This window comes from Bipolaris victoriae (genome assembly GCF_000527765.1).
Source record: "Bipolaris victoriae FI3 unplaced genomic scaffold scaffold_0, whole genome shotgun sequence".
Classification (NCBI taxonomy): domain Eukaryota; kingdom Fungi; phylum Ascomycota; class Dothideomycetes; order Pleosporales; family Pleosporaceae; genus Bipolaris; species Bipolaris victoriae.
In genome coordinates, this window is record NW_014575392.1 from 334,420 (window position 1) to 361,784 (window position 27,365).

Consider the following 27,365-nt stretch of genomic DNA (forward strand, 5'->3'; position numbering starts at 1 on the left):
CAACTAGCCTTCCCGCTCCTCCAATTCAATCTCTAACACCGCCATAGTACGCCGGCCGGGCTACCACAAAAAAGAGAGCATCCATCATTGGCGCGGCATTAGCTTTCTTGGTACACGAAGATTGACTATCTACTCCTATCAGCCCTCCTATCATGAAGTTCCGTGCCCTGGTCCTCGCTGTCATCGTCGCTCTCCTCATCGTCCGCACCAATAGCAAAAGCTTCACCGTGCCTCTCCCCCGTCCCCTGTTCAGGCATCGGACTAGCAAGCCTCAATTGCCCGACCTCCTTCATCCCCACTTTCCTTCGTCCCCAGTTGATGATACGCTTTCCAAATGCTGCCAGTCTCTCCATACCCTCGTCACCATTGGTACCACCAACACCACCATGCCCCGCCTCGACCTTGAATTGGTATTTCAGGCAGTCTTTGATGGTAATGAGACCGGTGAGCTGGCCGCGGTACTCTACCAAGATGACTCGCGGTCCCACCTTTTTGAAGATTTCCATGACCGTCTCCAGGGGCAGGCGGGGATGGACGGACAGCGGAGTAGGATCAGCAAATCGTGTAAAGTCGAGATTGGTCTGCGACGATGTACTAGGGATAGACTCGAACGTCGTATTAGGCGATGCTCTAGCTCCCCCACGTGTTTGCATGGTGCTCTGCGTAGACGCGGATAAATGTGTGAAATAGCACTTGGCGTGCGGTGGGGTGTGTTGCTCTATCTTTGCGCGTTCAATAGCATACCGAAGCTCTGTGCGCCCAATGTATCCAACCAATATCCTCGTCTTCAGGTCTTCGACGATAGGATAACCTTGGTATTGGTTCTCATTCATAAGGCGCTCCATCTGTCGTAGCTTCATCCCAGTAGCCGATATGCACACGACGCGGCTCTCCATGACCTGAGAGACTGGCACACCAAAAGTGTGCTCTTCCTTGCTATCCAGGAATGGGTAGCCGTTGAGGTAGATCATGCGATCTGCGATTCCACCATGTCCGAACCGCTCGCTCACTGCCTTTGTGACACCAACCACAATCATCGTTGGTAGGATATATGTCAAGGCGCCCGTAATTTCAAACATGATGACAACCACGGAAACAGTGATGTGCATGATGCCACTCAGGGATGCAGCAGCTCCAAGGAAAGCATATGTACCGGGTGTAATACATGGTCCGTCTGGTCCACAAGCCGAAAAGAATGCTGAAGTAGGAAAGGATTCGTGAAGGGCCTGAACACAGATGCCCACCATGCGGCCAAACGCCGCACCAATCGCCATACTGGGCACAAAGATACCGGCTGGCACCTTGCATCCGAACGATATGATGACCAGCAAGGTTCTGATGGTAGTTGCAATAGCAAGCGTCGCGACATTATGCCATCTTTGTGCCGCATCACACAACCTGTCGTAGTCCTTGCCCTGCTTGCACTCTCGAAACAAAATCTCCATGCTCTCCGTCATGTCAATTCGCAGAAACATGTTGGGGTAGCATATGACACCCGTGATGACGGCCAGGATGACAGCCTCAGTGATAGGGTACGCAGCAAGGTACTTTTTGCGAAAGACCTGCATCTTGAGATTCCATTTGATGACAAAGGCGCCGTAAAGACCGCCGAAAACACCAATGATGAGGTAGAAGACGATCTCGAAAAAGTGCCAAGAACGATCGTACGAAACGTTGAACATAACCAGTTGACCAGTACGGAAGGGGTTCATGGCCTATAGCAGCTTCAGTCAGCCTTGTTTTTCTAAGAAAATAGGAGGAAATAGGAGTGCTTACAGCGAGGACAGCCGTAGCAACCAAAGCACAAAAGTAGCTCCTCCAGAGCGTCTTGAGCGGAAACTGATTGCTCATCTCTTCCAAACTGAACAGTACGCCTCCAATGGGACTTCCAAATGCCACGCCGACACCTGCCGCCGCACTCGCACTCAAGATCTCCCTGGTCTTGGCCGCATTCCTCCTGTACTTGTCGAAGAACCTACTAATCACATTTCCCGTGCAGACAGCATAGTGCACACTGGGTCCCTCCTTGCCAACCGACAAGCCCGAGCCAATCGCTAGGGGCAGCCCAATCGACTTGATCGAGAGTGTCGTGAAGCCGAGGAAGCCCTTCATAACGAACCCCGCAATGATGCACTTCATCTCCGAGATACCAGATCCCGCCGCATATGGCGCGAAACTCTTGACCAGCCTCGCAGACGTAAAAGAGAAGAGCGCTGCGAAGAGGATATAAAGAAAATAATTCGCAGGCCAGAACCCCGTCCAGTGTTTCCACTCGGCACATCCTCCCTCGGCGCCCCAACAGCAGAAGTTCTCGTTGAGGTAAAAGGCCGTGGTGCAATGTCCCAGCTTGATGTCGCTCAGCCACTCAGTCACGATATTCAAGCAGGCAGCATTGAGTCCAATCGCCGCTCCCACCAGCGTAACGACAATCCAAGCCTGACCTGCATCGTACATTTCTGCAATCTTTCTTCTCCACTTGCCTCTTCCGCGGCCCAGAAACACTTTATTGACGCCGCCATCCTTTCGCACACCAATACTATCTCGTTTCCGCTGCCGCGCCTTGCGCCTCAGTTGTTCGCGCGCAGCATCCTGCACCCAATCTATAGTCGTAAAGTCCTCGTAGCGCTTGATCTCAGCAATCTCCTCGACAATCGCGGCCTCGGCGTGCGTGCTCTCTGCAGCCTCGGGGTCCTCATTGCCGACATCGAGCGAGAGCAGAGAGTGGCTGGTTGTGCGGCGCCGCAGCGAGGGCGCAAACGAGCTGGAGTGCGAAGTTGGGCCTGGGCGTGACGACTGGCGGCGCGTAGAGGGCGGTCGGCCGGCGGGCCGTGAGTAGGATGAATCTACATGGAGCGAGGAGGACTGTGAGGCTGATGATACATGGCCGCGTTCGCCAGTGAATCCGGTCCCATTCATCGCATTCTCGTGGTTCGTCCTAGTTCTTCGTGTCGGCGCAGAAAGGAATGAATGTATAGGAGGGTTCAAAGATACGACGTTGCGAGACGGAATGCCCGCCTCGCCTGGGCTTATGCAAGGGTCCAGCACCTTGACCCAGCGCCCACTGTCTCGGGGGTCCGATGTTGTCATTGCACAGCCCTGCCAAGCCTACATAGCCTACGCAATCGAGCAGATTATATCTTTATATGTGTAGGGTTTTTTCCATCTTCCTTTTTTGCTTCGGTCCCATGGATCGCATTGTGCTCATGTATACTCAGTGATCCTATCAATGTAAGCATGTGAAGATGACACGTGCGAATTTTGTCTGATTTTAGCATCGATCTCCATCTCTGCCACCAACTGATAAGATCACAACCACCTCCAACATCAACAAATCCATCCGGCAGCACTTCGGTACATGATTGAAAAAAATATTCATATTGAACTACCTCATAGTAGTCATGCAAGGGTATCATCAAAAGGTTGGTCTATCATCCATCGTCTATTCGTATCCACATCCAGTCATCTTCCTATCCAAGCGTATCCATGCTGTACAAAAATATTCTGGTAAAGCAACCAGATCCGAAAAAAAGCAGGGCTCCTACTCCATCTCGATGGTACCAGGAGGCTTGCTGGTGACTAGTCAAAGTTAGCAGATATTCCTACTTTATATGAACAAAGGAGAACTTACTATCGTAAACCACACGGCAAACGCCATTGACCTCGTTTACAATCCTCCTGCTCACCCTCTTGAGGAACTCGCCATCAAATGGATACCAGTCTGCCGTCATGAAATCTGACGTCTCGACGGCCCTCAGTGCAATCACCTGGTCGTGCACACGCTTGTCACCCATAACACCAACCGCCTTGACAGGGAGAAGCGCCGCAAACGCTTGACTGATGTTCCTGTACAGACCAGCAGCCTTGATTTCCTCAATGAAGATGTGGTCAGCCTCACGTGCAATGCGGACCTGCTCGCGAGTGACCTCGCCCAAGATACGGATGGCGATACCTGGGCCAGGGAATGGGTGGCGCCAGACGAGATCCTCTGGAATGCCGAGCTCCTTGCCCAGTTCACGAACCTCGTCCTTGAAGAGCTCGCGCAGAGGCTCAATGACCTTGAGCTTCATGTCCTTGGGAAGACCGCCGACATTGTGGTGCGTCTTGATGGTCTGCGAGGGGCCCTTGAACGAGAGTGATTCAATGACGTCAGGGTAGAGGGTACCCTGAAGGAGCCATTCAATGTCACCAGCGTCGCTGGACGCATGAGCCTCTGCCTTGATCTTCTCGGCTTGCTTCTGGAACACTTCAATGAAGGTGTTGCCGATGATCTTGCGTTTCTTCTCCGGATCGTCGGTCACGCCCTTGAGGCGGTCGAGGAACAGGTCGGATGCGTCAATGACTGTAAGGTTGATACCCAGACCTTCGTCTAGAGTCTTCTTGACCTGTACAGCCTCGTTGAGTCGCAGTACACCATTGTCGACCATGACGGCGTGGAAGCGATCACCAATAGCCTCCTTCATCAGCTTAGCGGCAACGGTCGAGTCGACGCCACCACTGACGGCGCCGATAACTTGCCCTTTGTCGCCTACAAGCTTCCTGATGCGCGTAATCTCCTGATCCACAAACTTGCTCATGGTCCAGTTTGTGTTCGCTTGGCAGATATCGACGGCAAAGTTCTTCAGTACCGTGGTTCCCTTCTTTGTGTGTGTGACTTCAGGGTGGAACTGAATGCCGTAGTACTTGCTGGTTGTGTGCGCAATGCCCGCAAATGGCGCATTGTTCGTAGTCGCAACAGTCACAAAGCCCTCGGGCATATGGCTGAGCTTGTCGCCGTGACTCATCCAGACCTCGAGGTCGTTGCCCAAGTCCTTGAACAGCTCGTCCATGTGTCCGCCGTGGTTCTCGACCTTGAGGTTTGCATGTCCATATTCCCTCTTCTCACCTGCGGCTACTCCGGCGTTCTTGCCAAAGTGCCATGCCATCTCTTGTAGTCCATAGCATATGCCCAAAATTGGGACGCCGAGATCAAAGACGGCGTGGTCGACGTGGGGTGCGCCCTCCTCATAGACTGAGTATGGGCCACCGGAGAGGATGATGCCCTTTGGTGTGAAAGGAAGATCGGCAATTTTAGTGGTACATGGCAGCATCTCAGAATAGATGTTCAGCTCACGGAGTCGGCGTGTGATCAAATGTGTGTACTGAGAGCCAAAGTCGAGAACCAAAATGGTATCGAACGTCTTGTGGGGAGGAATTGGGTCGGAGTTGTCGGTCGCCATTTTGAAAGAAGACGTACACTTGAAAAGTGTGAAATTGGAGTGTGAAAGAAAGTGTTGACAAGAAGAAAAAAGTTGAAAGAAAGAAGACGGGGTATCTGGGGAGGGAAACCAGGCGCAGGAGGGGCTCCGTGACTCTCGCAAATTTTGGCGGGGCCCAAAATTTCGCTATCGATAGCGCCGCCGACGCAGCGCGAAAGTCGCGTCGCTCGAATTCTCCACTCGTCTCAGCTCAGTTGGTACCGATTTTTGTATACTGCACACTCAAAACATACAATGGCCAAAAGAAAGTCTGAGAGAGATCCCGAGGATCTGCCTGATGCGCCAGAAAAGCGCACGCAGCAAGATGGTGACGACTCTGGTAGCGACGAGGTATGCGCTTCGGTCGATTATTCTTCTTGTAATACGGCAAGCTAACCGTTGCTCTCTAGGAAATGGACATAGTGAATGTCGACTTCGAATGGTTTGATCCGCAGCCAGCTGTTGACTTCCACGGGCTTAAAAACCTGTTGCGCCAACTCCTCGACGTCGACGCGCAATTATTCAATCTCTCAGAACTCGCCGATCTCATATTGTCGCAACCGCTCTTGGGAAGTACCGTCAAGGTTGACGGCAATGAGACGGATCCATACGCTTTCCTTACAGTCTTGAACCTGCAGACACACAAGGTACGCATGCGCCTTGTCAATTTGAGAAAACCGGCAGGCCTAACAAACATCTGTAGGACAAGAAAGTAATTAGCGACCTGACATCCTACCTCTCGAAAAAAGCCTCTTCAATCCCCACACTCGCGCCACTGCTTGCCGAATCTTCTGAGGCACAAGTCGGTCTTATTCTGACCGAGCGCTTTATCAACATGCCACACGAGGTCGTGCCCCCGATGTATACCATGCTACTTGAAGAGATCCAATGGGCGGTCGAGGAAAAGGAGCCTTACACATTTACCCACTACCTCGTGCTTTCAAAATGCTATTCCGAAATTCAATCGCAACTACCGAGCGGAGATGCGCCACCAAGCAAGAAGAAGAACAAGAAGGCCGACGTTGGGCAGGAGACGTTTTACTTCCATCCCGAGGACGAGGTGCTACACAAGCACGCGGTGGGCTTCACGGACTTTGATTATGATACCCCGGTAGACGAGGGTGCGAGCGACAGTAAGAGGGCGTTTCAAGAATTGGGAGTAAAACCTAAGGGACACATGGTGCTAATTGAGGCGGATAAGTTCAAAGGCGCTGTTGAGGCTGTCAAGACCTACCTAAGCGGTCAATGATATCTTTGATGCTCATGCACGATGCATCCAATGAGAGCCATAGAGCGAAAGACGCCGTGATTATCGTAACGTGTACCAGTAATAGAGTCGCGGCAACACCTGCAACCAACACAAACAAAGGGTGACTCTAACTAGTGTTACATTGCAAGGACACAAGCCGAATCTATGTGAATCAAACCGTAGGAAATTGTTGATGCTCGCTCCTATACACACACAAGTCTCGACATCCGTGCGCCTCCCCTTCAAAAGTTACTCCGCTTAACCAATGACAACCTTGCCCTCCTCGGGGAAGTCGTACGAGGGAACCTCGAGGTTGAGCGGGGCAGGTCCCTTTCTTATGCGGCCAGAGATGTCGTAGTGGGATCCGTGGCAAGGGCAGAACCAGCCTCCAAAGTCACCAGCCTCGCCAATGGGGACACATCCAAGATGGGTGCAGACACCTGTTGCTGTTAATTCCAATCTTCATCTGTGCGGTTCGCGGTGTAACGTACCCAACATGATCAACCATTCGGGCTTCTGGACACGGGCAGAGTCGGGCTGGGGGTCACGGAGAGACTCCCACTTGGTATCTTCAGCCTCCTTGATCTCGTCCTCGGTGCGGTGTCGGATAAAGACGGGCTTGCCTCGCCACTTGATAATGACCTGCGCTCATCAGCTTCCGCTCGTCGGGTAATCCGTGTGATGTCGCAAAACGTACGTTCTTGCCCTCGGGAATGGCAGCGAGGTCGATTTCAACCTTGGCTTGGGCCAAAACGTCGGCGGAAGCAGACATGTTGACAAGGAAGTCTGTTGAACGATTGCGTTAGCCGTTCGGTTCTCCATCAATTCGCGGACGCATGTCATCCGAAAAATGGCCAATTGCTCTCCCACAACTCCAAATATGCCATATCAACTCCTCCAAGCAATTTCCACCCCTCCATTGTGTTGTCGCGGTGCTGGTGACCTACCCTGTACGGTCGCCTTCGCGCCAAGCGCACTCAGCGCACCCATGGTTCCGACCATGAAGTACTGGAAGACCTTGGGTCCGGTCTCGCCACCCTTATTCCTGTACGCAGCAAACGAGGGGATCTTGGTCGTCTCCGGGGTGCCCTTGAAGGGGCTATCGAACGAGGAAGCCGAGGCGTTGCGGGTCTGCATGGCGGTGCAACCGGCCGCCCGGGCAACGGGCAATTGGTGAGCGGTCCATGAGCGTGCGACGGCACGGGCGGTGTTGGCGAGAGCGGGCATCGTGGACGCGAGTGGGCGGGGGTTGTGGTCGTTGATGGAGAGGAGCTTGGGTTGACGATGTTGAAGTTTTGGCTGGTTTGGCAGGGAGCGTTATGTCAGGTGTTGTCTGATTGGCCAGAAGGTCTCGTGGCCGACGAACACCATCCAAGCGTCATCGCCCGAACACCACGACGGCATTGTAGTAACATGGGTTTTGATTGGGCTTGCTTGATACACAATGTTGCACTTTGCTATTTTTCTTTGCTCACTATTAGCTCCATAGCTTGGTTTTCTGGTAAGACATCACATGGTATCGTTATTTTAAACTACCCTGCTTCTGAACTGTCATTTCTCATTTCTTAAAATCTGTATATTTGCTCTCACAACTACAATGAATTTATAGATCGTATGCACAGACTGTTGACTCATCTAAGGTGAGAGAGAGCCTTGGCGGCTGCCTGGCTTCTAGCTTTTGGTCCCAATCCACAGAATTATGCCTTTGGTCCTTCACTACTTTACTACTTTCCTTGTCACTGACAATCCCTTCCTTCTCACCACTCTCCACAGAGTGCTCGCCAGTACAACCTTCTCAGTTAGCACCCATATGCCTTACAACCCTATCCAACGTCACCTAACAACTTTCAAATCACTCGCAATCATGTCCGACATCAAAAATGCTTCCATCACTTCCTACTTCAAGCCGAAAACTGCAGATCGCGATCAAGCAAACTCCCAAAAACTTCCTAAACACGAACCGGAAAACCAACCAGTATCAGGAACCCCAACACCTCAAGATACCAGCAAAAATAAAACCAAAAGATCACTCTCCACATCCTCAGCCCTCCTCCCCTCAAAACGACAAGACACAAAAACCACTCCTACCCTCACCCCTCTTTCCTACAAAGACCTCCCCCCAAGCCCTCCCTCGACCACCTCGAGTACCCTGTCCCTAACCCACCACACCGGCTCCCTCTTCACCGCACCCCCAGGCACCCTGCTCCTCCACGCCTGCAACACCCAAGGCTCCTGGGGCTCAGGCATCGCCCTAGCCTTCAAAAAGCAGTACCCCAACGCTTACACCATCTACCACGCCTTCTGCACCAAAGAGCATTCCCCGAAAACTGGAAACTCAGTGCCAGTCGGCACAACGCTATTGATTCCACCAGTGGACGGCGACAAGGGGCATTGGATTGGGTGTCTATTTACGAGCCGCAGGTATGGGAAGGGTAAGGATGCGGCAGGGGAGATTCTGAGGAATACGGGGAGGGCGATTGAGGGGTGCTTGGGGTTGTTAGGGTTGCTGGGCGAGGAGGTGGCGAGTGTGAGGATGTGTAGGATTAATAGTGGGAAGTTTGGGGTGCCGTGGGAGAGGACGGAGGTGTTAAGGGGGGTTGTGGTGAGGGAGGGGTGGGTGGGGAGGCTGGAGGTGTGGAATACGGAGGGTAGTTAGGGGATATATATCAGAGTGTAGGTGCTAGTCCTGTTGGTGGATGTGAGAGCTCAGATGCATGAAAGTGGTAGCAGTCGGTTGATGAGTCGGTGGAGTTCCAAGTCATACTATTCAATTCTCTTCAAGTAGCCCGGTTCTAATCTAGCATCATATCCCAGGCCACGCAGTAGATGCAGTCTGGAATATTTTAATTTATATTGCGATCCGGTAGAACAGATCTTTCATGTTCGTCCGGGGCATAGTCAAATCCCCATATCGAATTCCGTCAACTCGTCAAGTATCCTCGGCATGGTATATCCTGCTGAACGCCAAATGCAATGCAAATAATTCTTCGCCCCCAAGTCCTGAATCAGCGCAAGTTACTTGTTACCGTTGATAGCTGTGAACCCTCCTGTCGGCCGCCTGACTACTGGACTGGCAGGCTTGTTCTCAGTTGGCGCAGGCTGGCTTGGTGGACCGCGCATCTCCATCTCGATTTGCATGGCTGCAGCATCTTCCTCTGGCTCACTGTCTGCAACACGGTCTACTCCCTGATCGACCTCCATGGCATCGGGTGTCTCCTCTGGCTTGTCTGGTGACTGCGAAGCCATGGCAGCGCCATTCTCAGGTGTTTGAATCTTGTCTGCGGCATCACCCTCCACCGTCTCTACAGGCGCACCCAGTTTTGTCTGGCCATTTGCTATAGGGTCTTTCTTGCCTTCCTTCTCCTTCCTCTTCGCATCCTCTTTCTCCTTTTCCTCGATCCTCTTCTTTACCGTGCCCCATGTGCTTGTCTTGGGTGCAACATCGACCAGGAATTCGAGATTGTCGGTCTTTGCTACGGCGCTGCTGACATCACGGTACTGGATGTTGCGGCGGGGCTTGCGCTCAGCTTTTACAACATTGTAAGTTGTGGTTGCGAGGTGCTGGATGAACATTTCTGTGGCGAGCGCGATGGCAAAGGCAGCATTCTTGGAAGTTGTGATGCGCTCCGGGTCCGCTTGAATGATCTTCTGCACGCGTGCCACTGTTGAGGGAGTTAATGGATGAGGTTGTGTGAATAGCGACTGAATATTCTACTTACACGGAAGCGACACATGGCCGGTAATCTCCTTGTTGGGCGCAATCGGAGTGTTGTTGTAGGGCATGGTGGAGGAGGGTGCCTTGCTCTGGCTGTATGTGCTGCGGATTGTCAGGTGGGTACTTGGAGGTTGATGCGCGATTCCAGCAGAGGTTCGAAATTGCGACGGAGGCGAATCGTATTCAAGGTGCTGATTGACGCGGTCAAGTCGCGCAAAATAGTCGGGTTGAGGATACAGTCGCGTATGGTGGTAGTTTCGAGGTGCGGGTGAAGACCAATCCCCACACCCCTGTCTAACTTTCGACGATCGTTTACTGGGGCCCGGGGCGACGCGGACACCAACCTTCTTCACCCGTGTTCTCTGGGAATATCTATCATTCTCCAGACTCATACAACTGTTCTGTCCCTTGCAATACCGATTTGTCACGTGTCATTGTTCTGTTGTCATTCTGTGCTGAATCGAGCATCCATCGCAGTACCGCGAGGGTGTACATCAATCATGAAGCTTTCTATTGCAAGTTTGCTTGCTGCGACTGTCCCTGCCACATCCTTTTCACAGGTGCCGTTCCAAGAGACACTCGATGTTGAAGGTTTCCAGACATATCAGAGTCAGTTCTCCGAACACCATGCCATCCGCATCAGAGAGCAGCAAGACGACACGATTTGCAACGCTCACGGTAAACAATATACTGGCTGGCTAGATGTCGGCTCAAAACACATCTTCTTTTGGTACTTTGAATCACAGAGAAAGCCGTCCGAAGATCCGCTGTTGTTATGGTTGAGTGGAGGCCCAGGTGCGTCTGGCATGCTTGGAATGATGGGTGAGTTGGGACCATGCATGATCAATGAGCACGGTAATGGCACTGTCTTCAACGAATACGGGTGGAGCAAGAATGCCAACATCATCTTTGTTGACCAGCCGGCTGGTGTGGGCTTCAGCTATGTTGACCCAGGTGTCCCGCTTCCGGCTACAAGCTTCACAGCGGCTGAAGACATGCATCATTTCCTGCAGCTGTTCACCAGCGATGTCTTCCCGAGCCTTTCCGGAAGAGATTTCCATATTACCGGAGAAAGCTATGCTGTAGGTTTTTTGCACCATAATCAAGTGTACAAGCTGATCGACCACCAGGGCCACTATGTTCCAGCACTCGGCGCGCAGATTGTGTCTCAGAACCTCCTGTACCCAAAGCGACCGCAAGTCAACCTTAAATCAACATTCACCGGCAATGCATATGTCTCACCCAAAGACACTACCTTTGGCTATTGGGAGACTCTTTGCACAACGAATCCCGGTGTCGAGAGCCCCATCTTCAACCAGACGCGCTGCGATATCATGGCAGCAAACCTACCTCGCTGCATGGAGCTCACCCAAATCTGTTATGATCACCCAGATCCAGCCATATGCATCGCTGCAGAGAAAGTATGTGACAAGGGGGTCATCCAATACTACGACGGCGAGTCTGGCGAAGGTGGTCGCAATCGCTACGACATCACAGACGGGTGTGAGACGAAGGACGAACTATGCTACCCTGAGATCCCGAGGATACAAAAATATCTCAATCTTCCATCGGTTCGACAAGCTCTTAACGTACCTAAAGCTGCGGGCAACTATTCGGTTCTATCTCTGGATATTACATGGGCCTTTGCTCTAACTGGAGATGGTGTTCAGAGCACGCAGCCACAGGTCTTGTACCTTCTTGAGCATGGTATCGACGTGCTTTTCTACCAAGGCAACCTTGATCTTGCGTGCAATACTGCAGGAAATCTGCAGTGGGCAAACACGATGCAATGGAAAGGTCAGCCAGCGTTTGTTGCACAGCCAAAGAGAACGTGGAAGAACGACGGAGAAGAAGTAGGGTGGTTCAAGGAGGTAAAGACCAAGACTGCAAGCGGCAGGGAGACGACCTTTGCTTTTACAACGGTAGATAGAGCGGGACATCTTGTTCCATTTGATAAGCCCAAGGAGGCATTGGCACTCGTGGACAGGTGGTTAGAGAAGCGGAGCTTTGCCTGAGTGTCGCGTGTACTGGTTGTAGTAGTTGACATGTTCCAAATTGCGCTTGCCCAAAAATTGTATGTAATGGCATGTTACACAGTATGCGAATTTGGTAGTGGTCCGCAGCTGGTGACAGACATGGTTGTTAGCTGGCTTGCAGAGATGGGTTGATGTGGGTAAAATGACGAAAGCGAGCTCCTTCACCAGTGCGCAATCGCAGCAAGCTCGGGATAAGCACACGACAGCTCCAGCTCCGTGATCGCTATACTGTATGCAAATTTACAATGCAGGCACCACATCGGCCATTTGCATGTCATCATTCGCATCGCTTTGGGTGCCCAAACATGCGGTTCGTCTCCACCGATGATATCACTACAACACTACGTCATCGCTATGTTAGTTTTGCGCGCAAAAGAAACCCTTCATAAGGAGAAGGGAGAACTCACCCTCGACATCATCATTCGCACATCCATTGCAATTCATCTCCTCTTCACTCAACCAATCTTCCAATTTAACTCTTTTTCCCACGTTTCATAACCCACATACTCAACATGTCTGGAAACTCAAGCGTCGGCAACAGGACCGTCTACGAGGCTGGCGACCAGGTCACCAAGTCCAACGCCGAGATCGAGCAGGAGAAGAAGGAGAACAGGTTCCACGAGGGCAAGGAGAACTCCCACAAGGCTCTTGACTCAAGTATGTGCTTCCCCTAGTTTGTTGCATGTGTCGATGCCCTTTTGGTCGTGCCGCGCAAGGCTTGGGTCAAACTCAACCATGATTGCGTTAAGAAACATATGCTAACAGCGGCTGGCAGAGGACGAGCGATCAATTGCCAACAAGCTCGAGCGCGAGGAGAAGCGCGAGAAGGAGGGTGAGGAGAAGTCTCTCGAGGACCTGCAGAGGGAGAAGGATGCTACCCTGCCTGCACGCGCACACGGCAACGAGCCCTCCAAGGGAGCCAAGATCGACCAGGAACTGAGGGAAGAGGACGAGGCCATGCTCAAGAAGAAGGGTGCTGCCTAAGTTTGTCGCTGTAAAAGACGTTTTTGATACCTGCACTTTTTCACGCGCATGCCTGGAGTTGGAGGGATATACGCATAATGACTCGGATTGACGATAAAACGTCTCCACGAAAGCCTGGAATATGGCTGAGACATGAATGAAGATATGTTCACCACCAAACCATCTACTTTTGTATGAAGTTGCGACGTGATGCGGCTCAAGCTATCTCGGTGTGATGCATGCAGAGCTCCCCCACATTGCCGTGCTTGACTACCTACCCCTCCATGCACTGTTCCTGACTCGCGCAGCCTCGGGATTGCCGCCGATATCCATGGCCATTATGACTTGCGCCCGCATTATCAACCCCGAATCGTAGACTCCACACTCCTTCACCCATTAATTGCTGTATTACAAAGCATTGCGACTTACATGCCTGTTCTGCCGTCATCTAAGCTTTTCTTCCGCACTGCAACTGCCTTTGCCCAAGCCCCATTGCGACCCCGCATCGTCCCTTGCAGTACACAACTACAGAGCTATCTTCAACATCACGCTGCCAAAATGTCGACTAAGATGGCTGAGCGCCTCAAGGGCAAGACCATTGTCATCACCGGTGCGTCTTCTGGCATTGGTAAATCAACAGCCCTCGAATTCGCCCGGACACAGCCAGACGACTTGAAGCTCATCTTGACTGCACGAAGGGAGGACTCATTGAAAGAACTTGCGCAGGAGATTGGTGGGTTTGCAAAAGGCGTCAAAGTCCTACCGGTCAAGATGGATGTCAGCAAGCCCGATGAGGTCCAAAATTTTGTTGGCAACCTTCCTCAAGAATTCAAGGACATCGATGTGCTGGTCAACAACGCGTGAGTTGCCCAATGTATATCATGGCCTTTCTCTGCAGCTAACATGATTCAAGTGGACTCGTCAAAGGCGTTGCCCAAGCCCCCGATATCTCTCCAGCCGACATCGATATCATGTTCAGCACAAATGTAACCGGCCTGATCAACATGACGCAAGCCATCCTTCCTATCTTCAAGGCACGCTCCACCCCCTCAGGCGACATCATAAACATTGGCTCCATTGCGGGCCGTGAGCCCTACCAGGGCGGATCCATCTACTGCGCAACCAAGGCTGCAGTCCGAAGCTTCACAGACGCCCTACGCAGGGAGCTGATCGCAACAAGGATAAGAGTCATAGAAATTGACCCAGGCCAGGTGGAAACTGAATTCAGTGTTGTAAGGTTCGGTGGAGACAAGGAAAAGGCAAAGAAGGTATATGAAGGAGTCGAGCCTTTGACACCTGATGACATTGCCGAGGTTGTCGTCTTTGCTGCTGGCAGGAGAGAGAACGTGGTACTTGCTGATAGCTTGATATTTCCAAACCACCAAGTAAGTCAAATTAGAGACTTGTAAAACAAGCGACTGTTTCACTAACAGAATATAGGCGGCAGCTACAGTTATGCACCGGAAAACTGCTGGTCAGTAATCTCAATCGCCAGCCTGTACATAGAGATCGATCATCTGCATACAGACAAGGATGATGTGTTACAATTTGACTATTATCATGAAGAGCATACGTGCATCCAGTGTGCCATTTGCTGCAGGCTAATCACTTCTCAACATGGTTGCAATAACTTTCATTACAGTTAGAGATTTTATTTTCATTTGCTACAGCTTCATCAGCCGCCAGCGCCGCAACCACCATCGCGCACGATCAGCACACGATCGAATTTTGAATTCAACAGTGCCGATGATGACGAAACTAGAATATGCAAAGACAAAAAGTGTAAGTTGGATTTCCTCATCAAGTAGGGAAATCCTGCAGAATGATGTCAGACAGCAGCCAGCAGCACTACTGCAAAGTGAGGCTGGTCGCGATTCCTTGAACCTACCCGAACGCTTCAGGTGTCCTGGGGAACCACGACGTAATAGGGCGATCGAACCAGATTACCGAGCACTCATCATTTATTAGACCCTGATATGTCATGGCAGCGCTAAACAATTGAGATGTACCATAGCGCGTACATCAAAACTGTCTTGCAAGCACAACATGCGACACATTACCTGTTATGTACAAAAACCAAAGCGTTCACCAATACGATTTGTAGCTTGAATCTATCACCCCAACCGATGACTGTTCACTATCCATGGTCCATGGCCCTATCTGGACGCTTCTGGAGAATCCCGAACCAAGGTTCTCTGTTGCAAACACGACCGGGCGCGCGGGCAGCCTCGTCGATCTACGGGGTAGATGCGTGGGCGGCGACAATCATTTGGCGTCGTGCTCGGACCTCACGATCCAGCCCAGCGCATGGTATTCGCTGCTAGACATATCTCATTGTCTTGATTCGTTGGACGTAGTTCGCGAACGGGCATTTTTGTCGCATGTCACAGCTGTGATTTGCGGGAGTATTTTTAGTCTTCTTTATTCGGCTTGTGCTGTTTGTCGGCCTTCCGAAGCCTGGGTGCACCCGCGTCCTTTTTCCCACACCAACCGGCACTCACGGGAACTTCATCAAATGTTAATCTTACATCATCCTTCATCATGGTATGCGAACGGCATGGTGAGACAAGCCAGCGGGCTGATTCCGTTTGCGGGTGAATTGCTGTTTGCTCTCGTCCGCGTAAAAACGTTTACCCCTGCGCCAGGACACAATGCTTTTATTTGCGGCAAAGGTGTCGATAACTAACGCGACACGTCTCCGCACAAACTGTTTGCGCGCGCGCCCAAGACCCAGCCAGTTTCATCTCCCCTGTAGGAAACCTATCGCGCACGTACCATACTTGGTTGAAGCCCAATAGCTTGGGCGCCAAGACCATTAACCGTGGGTTTCCATTTCACTGTCGCACACGTGCGCTCGTGATAAGGGTGGTGAACGTTGGCTTGGGAGGCCAGTTTCATTCATATCTCGGCCCAAGAGCCTTTGACTTGCTCTCTGGTCGACGGCTTTGTCCGACTGTCTTCGCTTTCAACCCACGCAACCTTCACTAATACGCACACACATCGGAAAAAATTCTTAAATTCAAATATAGCAACATGGCTTCACATGAAATCGCTAGCGGTAACGACCGGAAGTTCAATTGGGACGATGACGACGACGACGACTTTGACCTGGATACTTGGAAAGCCACTGTTGACACTTCTTCACCAAGTGTTGACGAGCTTGGCCCACTTCAACTGTCGCGTTGTGAAGAGAGTATAGAATCGACTACAGCATATACATCAGATCGCAACAGCTATAGAGACGCACATTCGGACACTCTAGCCTCGCATGTTATCGACATGACTGTTGACCAGTCACCGGATGTTGACCCAGAGGATGGACACGCATCTGAGCTAGAAGCTGTTGAAGCAGCACCAGAAGCCGTATATAACAACATTATCGACACAATCACGGAAGAAGAGATTGCTTCCGCACGTCATGAGTACCTTACTCACGCTATTGGTATATACTATGACGGCAAGGACGAGGCTGATGCACCAGCATATCCCGAACTCAGCCCCTACAATGGCCAACGGTACCGATACGCAAAGGCATTCCAAAACGTAAGTCACCTGACTGGAAGACAAAGGGCACAAGTATATCGCCATTCGCCATTGGCGTTTGTGACAGGGATCGAGGAAGCGCATTTGATCGGGAACAGAAGAAGGTACGAAAACATACATAGAGAGGAAGCAACAGAGAGCCAAAACAGGGACTTGTATGAGCTGCCAGAGCTGCAGGAGCCGCAGCCAGATTTCAATTTCATCTATGAAGAAGAGAAGCAGCAGAATACAAACGAGCAAGTTGCACCGCGAAGAACACCAGCTCAAGAACACTTTTCCAGAGACGAGCTGAAGGAGTTGATTGGAATGTGGAAAGCACAGCAAGAAAGAGATGGCGTCGACGGATCTGAAGAGGACGAGGAAGCGGAGGACTCAAGTTCCATCGATACATGGGAGAAGAGTGACGAAGACGAAGAAGAAACATTCGGGCCGCTTGAGACCGAGCTCGATGATGATGACGACAACAACATATTCTCCGTGGTTCGGCCCCTAGAACCCAGAAATTCCACCCACAACGAAGAGCTGGATTTCAATGACGTTGTTTTTTATGCTGAATCTGAATGCGCAATTGGAGACCGCGATGAAGGATACGTGTCCTCGTCTCCGCTGATATCACCTGTTATAGGCACCTGCATTGATGGGTGCGACTGGCAGGCGCAACACGTCGAGGCTCAGGTTCGCCCTAAAAGGGCGGTACGGGTTGACTCTATGGATGCGCTTGATACGCTGGCGACTGTCGAGGAGTACGGTGCATCCGGCGATGAGAGTTGCGACGAAGAAGATGACGCGGCAGAGATGCTAGAGAGGAGGCAAGACAAGACCAAAATGGACATTTACCACGACAGTCTATTCACTACCAACCACAATGAGCCCGTTACAACAACAATATCATCGTTCAACAAGAAAGGAGAAAATAGCAGCACTTCCGCCATCGAGACCACAATACGGAAAGAGCTAAGCAAGGACCGCTCCATCTCACATCACACCATTACACCTCCAACCCACCCCGAGCAAACAAAACACCACCAACAACACCAAACACTCCCCGACGCCTACGTCAGCAGCGTCCTCACCACAAGCTTCCTCTACATTAGCATTCTAACTGCCGGAGCCGTCATCAGCAGCTCTATGAGCGCCATCACCCCACGAGACACCCAAGCAACAAAGTTGGACTGAAAGATATCATCACATAATCTTTTTTTTGTCCACCTTTGCAGCGATATTCTGGGCATTTTTTTTCTTCTTGGGCAAAAATGGCGTTTTATACCCCCTCCTTGTTTTTTTTTCAATGTTTTTTTCTTTTGAATTTATATTGTCGATTTTTTTTTATTTTTTTTTGAAATTTGAAAATTCCAAATTTTTTTGGTGTTGAGATTATTAGGATTTTATTATACAAAATAACATGTTGTTTTGTGGGTAAACATAACATATAACTACATGCGAGTCGTCGCCGATATGCGCACGAAAGAAGGGATGTAGACGTTTTTGTTTATTCAACAGAATCGGTGGTTAGTAGTAAAGAATTCCAACATTGAAATTTTTTTTGTTAGTAAAAAACTCCATGAGACCTTTTTTCTCTCTCGATCTCATAAAAAAAGCGAAAAGAAAGGTTGTTACAAATCTTGAATTTGAAGGAGTGATTTGGATATTTCTCTAGAAACAGAAGTTAAAAAAAAAGAGAGAGAGAGAGAATGTAGCGTGGCGGGTCTTAGAACCCCATTTCCCACTTCCTCATTTGCTACCTTAATTCTACTTTCCCCAAAATACATTCGAAAATAAATTAAGCTTTGCTATCGCTAGCCGCTCAAACCCATACTATTCATCCGCCAAACAAACAACACAAAACAAAAAACGTCGCTCAAGCCTAGTGGTAAGAAGACAAAAAAAAATAACTACTATAACTTCTTCCAGACCATCTCTTGTTTAAACATGGACAGCAATCTTCGACGTCATGTACTGTCTAATATCACCAATGAAGAAGCTCAGAATGACGGTGGCACCACCGAATGCAATCGAGACGTAATACGGTAGCTTGTAGGACTGAGCCCAGGCCTCGCGGGAGGCGGCGAGGATGATTGGGTAGGCATCTCGCTGGAGGACCGTGGGGTCAGTAGCCATGATTCTCTGTACCTCTTCGAATTGGCCGTTAGCGATGCCGACAACGATGTTCTTGATGGCCTCGCGGCCAGCGGGGATAAGCGGGTTGACAATGGCCTGGAGGGCGATCGTATTCTGTGCCATGAGACCTAGGTACTTTGTAGCTTGGCGGGTCATGAGGTTGATGTAGATGGAGTAGCCGATTGCGCCGCCGATGTAGCGGATGCTGAGGGTGAGGGCGGTGACGGTGGCGATGTATTCGTCTGGAGCGGCGATTTGGGCAATGACTGTCGAGGGGATGATGACGGCGCCGATAGCTGTGCAGGCGACCGAGGCGATGGCTACGATTGCGCCGACGTTGTGCGGGGTGTTGATGGAGAGGAGGGCTGTGGAGGCGGTTGCGACGGAGGTGACGAAGATCATGATTTCCCGGAAGCGGCCGCCAGTGATGGGGATTAGGAGTAAGCCTATGAAGGCACCACCCATGATGCCGAAGCCGATGGGGAGAGAGCGGAGGCCGTTTTCTGTTGGGTCATTGCCTGTGGTTTTTGTTAGCGGTGGATACAACTGCGGATTGTGGGTGTCGTTTGCTTACCGTAGACGTTGAGGACTTGGGATGGGTAGATGAGGATCAAGGCGAAGAAAGTGCCACCACTAATGAAGATGAGGAGCAGAATGACAATCATGGTTCTCTTGGCTTTGGCGAACATTCCTCGTGGAACCATGGGATGCTCGGCGCGGAACTCCCATACGACGAATGCGGCTATGAGAACGAGTCCAAGAATAAAAGGCACGAGGTTGTGAACGCTGCCCCAGTTATACTGGAAAGCTGTTAGCATCGTATCGTGTATCAAAAACTTGGTTGAACGAACCTGCACTGATCCCCACTGAAGTCCCATCATGAAGAGGGTGATACCGCTGGTACTCAGGAAACCACCGACGAGATCGAGTTTTGAAATGACATCGCGAGCAGTGTAACTGTCTGAAAGGCGAGACGGACTCCTGTAAAAGAAGATGCACATTAGCAGCCCAATGAAGTTCCACACGCCAACGAAGATGCCATTGTAGCGCCAGCCGGCCCCATGCTCGGCAATGGTTTGAGACCACAGAACGGCTGGGCAGAAGGGAATAATGGTGATAACGACGAAGCCAATATACTTGGCGCGATCCTTGACAGGAACGACTTCAGCTGTGCCGGAGAGTGAGATCATCTCGTTGAGACCCGCACCAATGCCTGAGAAGACCTGGCCGCCTGGAGTTTGTCAGCGAAAGCCGTTGGACCATGTAAATGCGCTACTCACCAATGGCGATGTTCATGTTCGAGGCAGTCGATGTAACAATGGCACCGATAACCAATGCCAATTGTCCCGCAATAGCAACCCTTTGTCTTCCAAAAAGGTCGGACAGCGCACCAACAAAAGGCAAAAGGGCGGCAAGCGGAATGAGATAGGCAATCATGAACCATGAGAATCGATCCGCTCCTCCAAGATCTCTGGTGATGAACGAGATGATGGAGCCAAAGATGAAGAGGGGAATCTGAGATCCAACCCATAGGAACACCATGCAGACCAAAGTTATGAAGAGCTTGAAGTTCATCTGTAACTCTCTGTCAACACCTCATATCCACACGACCGCATTCGTTAGACTGACCTTTTCGTGGACGACTACATTACTCTCGCCACCGCTGCCGACCTGCGACAGTTGAGGGGGTTTGTCTTGTTCATGAACAGGCGTCTGCGAGGTCACCATCTCAAGCGCATTGCCATCGTGTTTCTCGTAATCCTGAGAGCGGCCGCTCGATGCAGTTCTTTCGTCCATTTTGCTGAAGGCGTGGGGCCGAGAGAACATCTTGCCACGGCAAAGAGGAGGCGTAGGGTAGTTCAAGTAGTCTGAGCTGTCCCCCCCCCCAGACCCAGACCCTAGTGAGCTGAGGTGTTACCCAAGCGTCGCACTAGCTCCTATGTCATAGCGAAGTTTGTCGTGTGGAAGCCTCTTGAATCGAAAGGCCAATATCACATGTAATACCACCGCAATGCAGGGGAATGGGCGGGGGCTGCGCAATGGAACAAACGAGGACTTGAGGGCCCCTCAATCCCCCAACACGCCGAAACCAACCTTGGTATTGCCCGTTCGGCGCCTTCAAGGTCATAGCGGAGTGGATGGCGGGATGCTGGTTGCGGAAACCTTGCACCCCTACCACACTTGCCCCGCTAGCGTCAGGGTCATAAACCTTATTTGCTGAGCCAAAGCCAGATTCCAATTTGTTTAATTTGTTCATTTCTGCCATTACCCTGCGACTTGATAATCGCTGATCCAGACCACGAATGCTTGATTTTTACTTCGTAAAGTCGTTCTTTACAGCCCTGCACTGACTTGTACGAGTGAAAGGGAGGCAGGAATAGCAGCATCTCACTTGAGCCGTGTGTAAGGAAACGGGCCGACGCTCTCTGAACGAACAAGGCTAGGAAGGAAAGGGATGCTATTGCGATTTGGGAATGAGCTGGGTGAGGATGTTGTCGCAGACATGTATGATGCGCAATCTGCCGGGGACTGCAGATCATCTCTGCAAAAGTGTACGTACACAGTGGTACATACTCACTTCTAAGCCACACCGTTGGGTCGATATGAGGCAAAGACATCCCCGAGCGACATCACGTAAGTAAGTATGTATATAGAGTTTTACATACCGGGCCGTTGGTAAAAAAAACAACAACATTTGGGCCACAACAATTGGCGCACATTTGGATGCAATCTTCTTTATCGCTGCTCTGATTACGTCTGGCCATGAGAAAGCATGCTCTTGATGGAACCATGGAGAATTTGAATACCTTCAGGAATCCCTCCAAGACCATGTTCCTTTGTTGACGGGAGATCGGTGATGGCATTCCGAAGTAGATTTATATAAGAAGTTTAGTACTTGGATGGATTCGTCGTAGCATTTCCCCTTCAACACGGCTGGATTGGCGACCCGGCCACAACCGGATTTCCCGGGGTGGCAAGTTGAGACAGCACAGTAAATCCTATACTGTGCTACGTACTGCGTACATAGCCGTAAGTAAGTACATACGCGCGTATGTACAATTAGCTGTACAGTAGACGGCAATTGTCTCATGTATCCAAGAACACGTGAAGCGGACGTGAGACCACTGAGATTGGGTGGCTTGTTTATGGTCCATCGTTTTCACATCTGCAGCAACATATGGTGAGAACAATTGAATGTGGTTTGGCAATATTAATGCAATGCCACAGTTATGAAGAACGGTGACCAACGCCGACGTAAGCCTCGCCGGAACACGTACTTATTATGCACCGCATATGTAAGCAACCAGGCGCTTAGAGAAGCAGGTCGAAGGTGTACTGTACCAGAACCATCAGTTGAACAATGGATGGTCTTGCATTGGGAAGGAACTGCAGCCTGACCCATTGTGGCTGTGGAGCTTTGATGCATGCCGACAGCCAAGATGTCCGAGTATCGCATTCCAATCAGTTGATGATTTTTTTTCCCATAATGCCTACTGGTCAGATGGCGAAGACAACGCAGAGTTGTAGATACTGCAGACACATAATTGACAGGTGCATATACTACAAGTCAAAGATCAGCACGGCGTTTCCCGCTAACATCGGGCTAGTACTACCGTGGAAGTTTACAGGGGTTGATGCGCATTTAAAAGGCCCTAATGTATTTGGGCTAATACGACTTCCGGCTTACGGCTTACGGCTTACGCGCCCAGACATTTAACTGCCGATTTGCAGTCAAGGGTGAACGTCAGACGCGTCTGGCATGATCGCAGCAGGTCAATGGATGCCCAAATCGAAGTCTTGGACGGTTTGAACATGGTTTCTCTTCAACTGTTTGACGGAGCGTGATTGGCCTTGGGCCAAGGGCGATGTAGGCTCAATCCATATAGGCCAAGATAGAGTTGTAACTGCATCCGGCATACGAGCCCAAGTTGCCGTGTGCTGGTTCAGAACACTAGGAAATGCGGAACGCGACGGGAAGGTACGAAGCTTGGAGGGTAAGAGTGTCAGGATGGCAGAAATTGGACAAGGCCGTCTCCACGGTTCACCAAGAGCGGATCGAGGCTAGTGTCTTGGCGTGTGTCCGAACGCGTTGATCATTCATCAAACTGAACCCAAACACTCATATCATCTCTTCAAGCGTGCAAAAATCCACATTGGTCATCCTTGACTTCTCAGACGCTTCTTGATTATGTACACATCGTACGGGCTCCACGTCAGTCTACGGTTTGCGGAACGACGACAGGGTCCCTGGTGGGGCTCAACGCTCGATCTCATGTAACCAGGCTTACCGGCTATTGCCCCGTCCATGCCGTACCAAGGCTCTTTTGCGATCATGGCATCGGCACATCATCTGCAACTCAACATGACGGCAATTCCACACTCTCCAACCGCCAGTACCTGTTCTTTGTTCATCGTACATCATCGTTATCTTGACATCTTCTCTGATGTCCAAAAGCCTTCCAACCTTGATGCTATCCTTTTCTTCTCCGGAAATGTGAGTCAATTTCTGCTGGCGGATATGACTATGTATAGGGCGGAAGATTACTCCGATAGGGCTGTCCGTCTTACTCAGCAACCATACTGGCCTAGCCAGTTTTAGCGAATCTTCTGACAGCAGGTCCATCATCTGGTACATACGGGTCAGCCTAGATGAGATTTTTGAATTTGCCGGATTTCATCGCGGGCAGATGCCGTCACCTCAAATGTGGGCGGCTCAGATAAGCCTCCTGATTTATTCATCCGCACTTCCGCGTTCTGCTCGAGCATTGTTGCGTCAATACAGCATGGCGCTAGCAGACCGCATACTCAAGGTTGTTGTGGCGTAGCATACGATTTGTCCTTGCTGGATCCAAATGGTGACTGTATCAAAAAACCCGGTACTTTGAACTGACCTCGGAGGAGCTCAAACAACACTGACACATGGATCCAACACATCTTGAAAGAGTCTTGTGATATCGTAACAATCGTTGCTGCTAGAGGTCAAAGAGTTCTATGTTTATTTACCCTTTCCGTATCAGGCCTTTCGGGAACGGCGAGAAATAGTAGCTCCGATGGATGAGCTTGACTGAGCTTCGCCTCCTACCAGACTGAATGTTCGCCGCAACACGCATGATCATCTGCCTAAACTTAACAATGTACCGGTCTTGTTTGGTCAAGAGTCAGCTATCGTGTTATTTGTTTTGCTTGCTCTTTGACGGTCAAACAGAACAACATGACGTGCTTCCGACGTCAACCGGTGGGAAAACTTTAATCTGCCCAAATCGACGTAATCGGCGACTACCGTGAGATATGCATTTTTGGACCCTGTGAGAAAGCTGGATGTATTGCCTAACGGAACGAGCCGTGGACTAGAATGGAAATGTCGAGATATTTTGCTGGGAACCAAAACAGTTTGTCTAAGGAAAACATTGGTCGTTCTGTGCTATAGTAGCATACCCAAAACAGGATATCTGTCAGGCGAATTGCCAGAAATATGAAAGCTAACATTGAAACAAGGCAGTTTGCATGTCACTGTGACTCACTTGTATCTATTATGAATTGACTCGCAAAGCTAACATTTTATACCTGAAGGGGACTAGCAAGCAACCCATAAACTCAGTCGTGAGTACTGCCTGCTGATTGGGAATTTTGAGTTGACTCAGTCACATTGTCCTTGCACATTAGGTTTCTTCTCACTAGACGCAAAGGGGTCTAGTGAAACTCACAGTCGATTTACGTATCAGAGTCGTATCCGTAGTCAAGTTATCGTAGACAGTAGTCAGAACTGTTCTTCCAAGCTGTAGCAGCGTTGATTCAAGTGAGTTACTGAGCACAAGATGTGAGTTCCATCGGCTGTCTATTGATACCTTTACATTTATTCTTGAATACAGCTCTGTTAATTCACGTATATCCGCCAAAGCTAGCACCTCTTTCGCCAACATTAATCGCACAAGAGCCACTTGATCTTCACATCGAACGAGTCACCGAAAGTGTTTTCGTAACTTCCTATTCTCTAGTACATGGCGATTCACTATCACAAGGATGGGGATTCTTCTAGAACTTTCCAAGAAGCAGATACAGGCTAAATGCATCTTTGCTGATACGCACATTTGGGATAATTGAAATTTTTGTAGTCATATGGCTCCTCAAGTGAAATATTCGGTAACTAGATTGTCGCAACATGCACACTTAGTATTCTTGCACCAGTTTCTAACATCCGGTCCCTCACCTCCTGGTGACTAGACAGAAATGGTTGCTCACGTGATATGACTCTCTTCAAGAAAACACGAGGAGCCTCTGAAAGCCGTACATAGGCTCAATTTTACCACTAAACCTGCCGCTAGTACTATAAATCAAGTTTTACTATCAAATGAATTTCAGTTCGGTCATTGTGTATCGCGAGCCCTCACCGCCCCACTTTGTCGCTCCAATCACCATGATGCCATATCTTGACCCTTATCAGTCACCTTATCTCACGAGACTACACCGCTATCATCAAAAGCACTCTTTATCTAGAGCATTGGATTTATTCACGCTTCACACAACAGGACGCCATATCCACACTCAGCTATCCACTTCTCGCCTCTCATGGATCACCAACACTATCAACCAATCTGGCCGCTGGTCGAGGGCACATATGACTACACAATGAACCTGGCTGCCGAGCTCTGGACTATGATATGGCCAGCAGGTGAAGCCCAACAAGCCCATGCCAAAAGAGAAGTCGACTCGAATGCCGCGAAGAAGGAGAAGGTTGCAGCTCGCCCAAATACAGCAACTACTGCTGGGATAAACAACAGCGCTACAAAGACCTGAGAACATTGCACGAGTCAGAAAAAAAGTCCGCGCGCTACCCGAAGATAAGCAAAAGAAATTACCAGTAAGGCGTCACACCCAAGGTCGCTGAGTATAAACTGACGAGACAAGTGGGTATGTCGCGCTGGTTTAGACAAGATCATCTACATAAAATTCACCGAACATTGATTCAAACGAAGAGCAAGGTATGTCTGTACACAACGACTGACCAAATATAGCTCGTGTAATGACTAGTAGCAAGCAGCGCATCAGTCAAGTGTCCTCCGGGGCTAGGAGAGCCAGGCAAGTACTATGCGGCTGCAGCAACGACAACACAGTATGTACATTATCGCGATTTGGGAATTGTCGTGGGGATGGCAAATTAGAGCGCCCAAGTGCCATGGACGGGGCATACGTAGTCTTATTGATACTACAATGGGCAAGGCACCTGGATCAGGATCGGGTGGTATGCAAAGGCTCAAACACCGGATTTAGTTTTTATATCTTTCAGCAGTCCTTCTTTTTTTAAAGTAATTTCACAGGTTCATACGAGGGTTATCAAATTTGCTTTACCAGAGTTTAACGTCTGATATAGGGGGACGAATGTTTTGTGCCATGCTTTAAAATTTCTATGCGTCGTGCAGAAAGTGAAAGGGGATGGGTTTTGTAATCGTGACTTGTAAGATTAGGTGAAGAAAGATAGTTAATACACTGTGGCACTACGACTTTGGATTGGGATAATGGTTCTCTTACCATATCTTCGGAATCACAACTGCTTGCGGGTTTCAATCACTCCCTTCTCATCACGTTTACCTTACGTCTTATCAAAAAAAGACCCCCCCCCAACAAAGAACCACAAAAATGCCCATCTATAAACACGACAAAGTCAGTAAACCGCTCAATCTATATATTAACCCCCACGAAGTGAGTCCCAGGTGAGAGAGAAGAAGAAGTCACAAGAACGCACTACTCGAAGGTGATCTAAATACGGCTTCGATATCTTCTTAGAACAAAAGCTTTTTTTTGTTTCTCAAGCTTTGGCTGTTACATGGTGACAAGGCTAACATTTCCTCTCGACTGTAGCAGGTGTGACGTCAATGCTAATGCTAATGGGATTGCAATGACCCGGTATCCTGGGAAATGGCTATTGGATTGAGGATTGATGCCCGATTTAATCTGTATTGTTCCAAGAATTTGGGAAGGGAGGTGAGGTGAAGTGAGACGAGGGGTGCTGAAGAGGTTGCAGGATATTTGTGGATTCGAAAGAGATATTCTGGGGAAGAGGTCAAGAAGCTCCGCCGACAGATATAAGTAGTCAATTTTAACTGTGAGCAAGAAAGTGGTAGCGCACTGCTGAGTAGTTAATAAGTGTGGGGCTTTTTTGGTTATCGAAGACACATTGTGGCGTATAAGTAAGTGTGGGACATAGAGTCGTTTGCAGGATGCACAAGGGAATCAAGTGGGGGTAATCCAGAGTTTACGCTCTTTGCCACAAACTTGGCCTTTTTCGTCGTCTGATTGGGTGGTTTCGCACTCTTGTTGCAATGAGATCCTTGTCTTTTTGCGGGGGTTTGATCGTTGTAAAAGAGGCTTGGATGTGACCGTATTCGCAAAACCCCCGAGCCAGTCGCTTGGAAATATAATGGGGCTTTGTGAAACGAGTGGCACTTTGTTTTGAAGACGGATAGGGAAGGAGGGGACTTCGGTAGGGAGTATGTCTCTCTCTTTTTTTT

General features: G+C 50.0%; 12 protein-coding genes across 12 annotated transcripts; 7 read left to right on the top strand and 5 right to left on the bottom strand.

Annotated features, from left to right (window-relative positions):
* Window positions 1-125: 125 nt before the first annotated feature.
* COCVIDRAFT_83742 (hypothetical protein) lies at window positions 126-2,916 on the bottom strand (the record flags this gene model as incomplete). The annotated part of the gene is made up of 2 exons (XM_014707229.1): window positions 126-1,715; window positions 1,777-2,916. The coding sequence occupies 2 exons, from the start codon at window positions 2,914-2,916 to the stop codon at window positions 126-128; spliced, it is 2,730 nt and encodes a 909-aa protein (XP_014562715.1).
* A 622-nt stretch (window positions 2,917-3,538) lies between these two features.
* Window positions 3,539-5,216, bottom strand: COCVIDRAFT_32517 (hypothetical protein; the record flags this gene model as incomplete). Its single annotated transcript, XM_014707121.1, has 2 exons — window positions 3,539-3,576; window positions 3,629-5,216. The coding sequence occupies 2 exons, from the start codon at window positions 5,214-5,216 to the stop codon at window positions 3,539-3,541; spliced, it is 1,626 nt and encodes a 541-aa protein (XP_014562607.1).
* Window positions 5,217-5,489: 273 nt separating this feature from the next.
* On the top strand, window positions 5,490-6,483 carry COCVIDRAFT_83128 (hypothetical protein; the record flags this gene model as incomplete). Its single annotated transcript, XM_014707230.1, has 3 exons — window positions 5,490-5,585; window positions 5,645-5,881; window positions 5,938-6,483. The coding sequence occupies 3 exons, from the start codon at window positions 5,490-5,492 to the stop codon at window positions 6,481-6,483; spliced, it is 879 nt and encodes a 292-aa protein (XP_014562716.1).
* A 258-nt stretch (window positions 6,484-6,741) lies between these two features.
* On the bottom strand, window positions 6,742-7,710 carry COCVIDRAFT_83893 (hypothetical protein; the record flags this gene model as incomplete). The annotated part of the gene is made up of 4 exons (XM_014707231.1): window positions 6,742-6,923; window positions 6,975-7,125; window positions 7,181-7,269; window positions 7,431-7,710. 4 exons carry the CDS (start codon window positions 7,708-7,710, stop codon window positions 6,742-6,744), a joined length of 702 nt encoding a protein of 233 aa, XP_014562717.1.
* Window positions 7,711-8,347: 637 nt separating this feature from the next.
* Window positions 8,348-9,139, top strand: COCVIDRAFT_83805 (hypothetical protein; the record flags this gene model as incomplete). The annotated part of the gene is made up of 1 exon (XM_014707232.1): window positions 8,348-9,139. The coding sequence occupies one exon, from the start codon at window positions 8,348-8,350 to the stop codon at window positions 9,137-9,139; it is 792 nt and encodes a 263-aa protein (XP_014562718.1).
* A 359-nt stretch (window positions 9,140-9,498) lies between these two features.
* Window positions 9,499-10,266, bottom strand: COCVIDRAFT_32521 (hypothetical protein; the record flags this gene model as incomplete). Its single annotated transcript, XM_014707122.1, has 2 exons — window positions 9,499-10,145; window positions 10,203-10,266. The coding sequence occupies 2 exons, from the start codon at window positions 10,264-10,266 to the stop codon at window positions 9,499-9,501; spliced, it is 711 nt and encodes a 236-aa protein (XP_014562608.1).
* A 432-nt stretch (window positions 10,267-10,698) lies between these two features.
* Window positions 10,699-12,213, top strand: COCVIDRAFT_21516 (hypothetical protein; the record flags this gene model as incomplete). The annotated part of the gene is made up of 2 exons (XM_014707051.1): window positions 10,699-11,280; window positions 11,329-12,213. The coding sequence occupies 2 exons, from the start codon at window positions 10,699-10,701 to the stop codon at window positions 12,211-12,213; spliced, it is 1,467 nt and encodes a 488-aa protein (XP_014562537.1).
* Window positions 12,214-12,746: 533 nt separating this feature from the next.
* On the top strand, window positions 12,747-13,218 carry COCVIDRAFT_10980 (hypothetical protein; the record flags this gene model as incomplete). The annotated part of the gene is made up of 2 exons (XM_014706991.1): window positions 12,747-12,891; window positions 13,010-13,218. The coding sequence occupies 2 exons, from the start codon at window positions 12,747-12,749 to the stop codon at window positions 13,216-13,218; spliced, it is 354 nt and encodes a 117-aa protein (XP_014562477.1).
* A 537-nt stretch (window positions 13,219-13,755) lies between these two features.
* On the top strand, window positions 13,756-14,679 carry COCVIDRAFT_83751 (hypothetical protein; the record flags this gene model as incomplete). Its single annotated transcript, XM_014707233.1, has 3 exons — window positions 13,756-14,057; window positions 14,111-14,582; window positions 14,638-14,679. 3 exons carry the CDS (start codon window positions 13,756-13,758, stop codon window positions 14,677-14,679), a joined length of 816 nt encoding a protein of 271 aa, XP_014562719.1.
* A 1,551-nt stretch (window positions 14,680-16,230) lies between these two features.
* COCVIDRAFT_21519 (hypothetical protein) lies at window positions 16,231-17,916 on the top strand (the record flags this gene model as incomplete). The annotated part of the gene is made up of 1 exon (XM_014707052.1): window positions 16,231-17,916. One exon carries the CDS (start codon window positions 16,231-16,233, stop codon window positions 17,914-17,916), a length of 1,686 nt encoding a protein of 561 aa, XP_014562538.1.
* A 747-nt stretch (window positions 17,917-18,663) lies between these two features.
* COCVIDRAFT_84020 (hypothetical protein) lies at window positions 18,664-20,655 on the bottom strand (the record flags this gene model as incomplete). Its single annotated transcript, XM_014707234.1, has 5 exons — window positions 18,664-19,376; window positions 19,433-19,658; window positions 19,710-20,089; window positions 20,139-20,433; window positions 20,488-20,655. The coding sequence occupies 5 exons, from the start codon at window positions 20,653-20,655 to the stop codon at window positions 18,664-18,666; spliced, it is 1,782 nt and encodes a 593-aa protein (XP_014562720.1).
* A 1,980-nt stretch (window positions 20,656-22,635) lies between these two features.
* COCVIDRAFT_32527 (hypothetical protein) lies at window positions 22,636-23,580 on the top strand (the record flags this gene model as incomplete). The annotated part of the gene is made up of 4 exons (XM_014707123.1): window positions 22,636-22,663; window positions 22,731-22,837; window positions 23,315-23,416; window positions 23,509-23,580. 4 exons carry the CDS (start codon window positions 22,636-22,638, stop codon window positions 23,578-23,580), a joined length of 309 nt encoding a protein of 102 aa, XP_014562609.1.
* Between the last annotated feature and the right edge of the window lie 3,785 nt (window positions 23,581-27,365).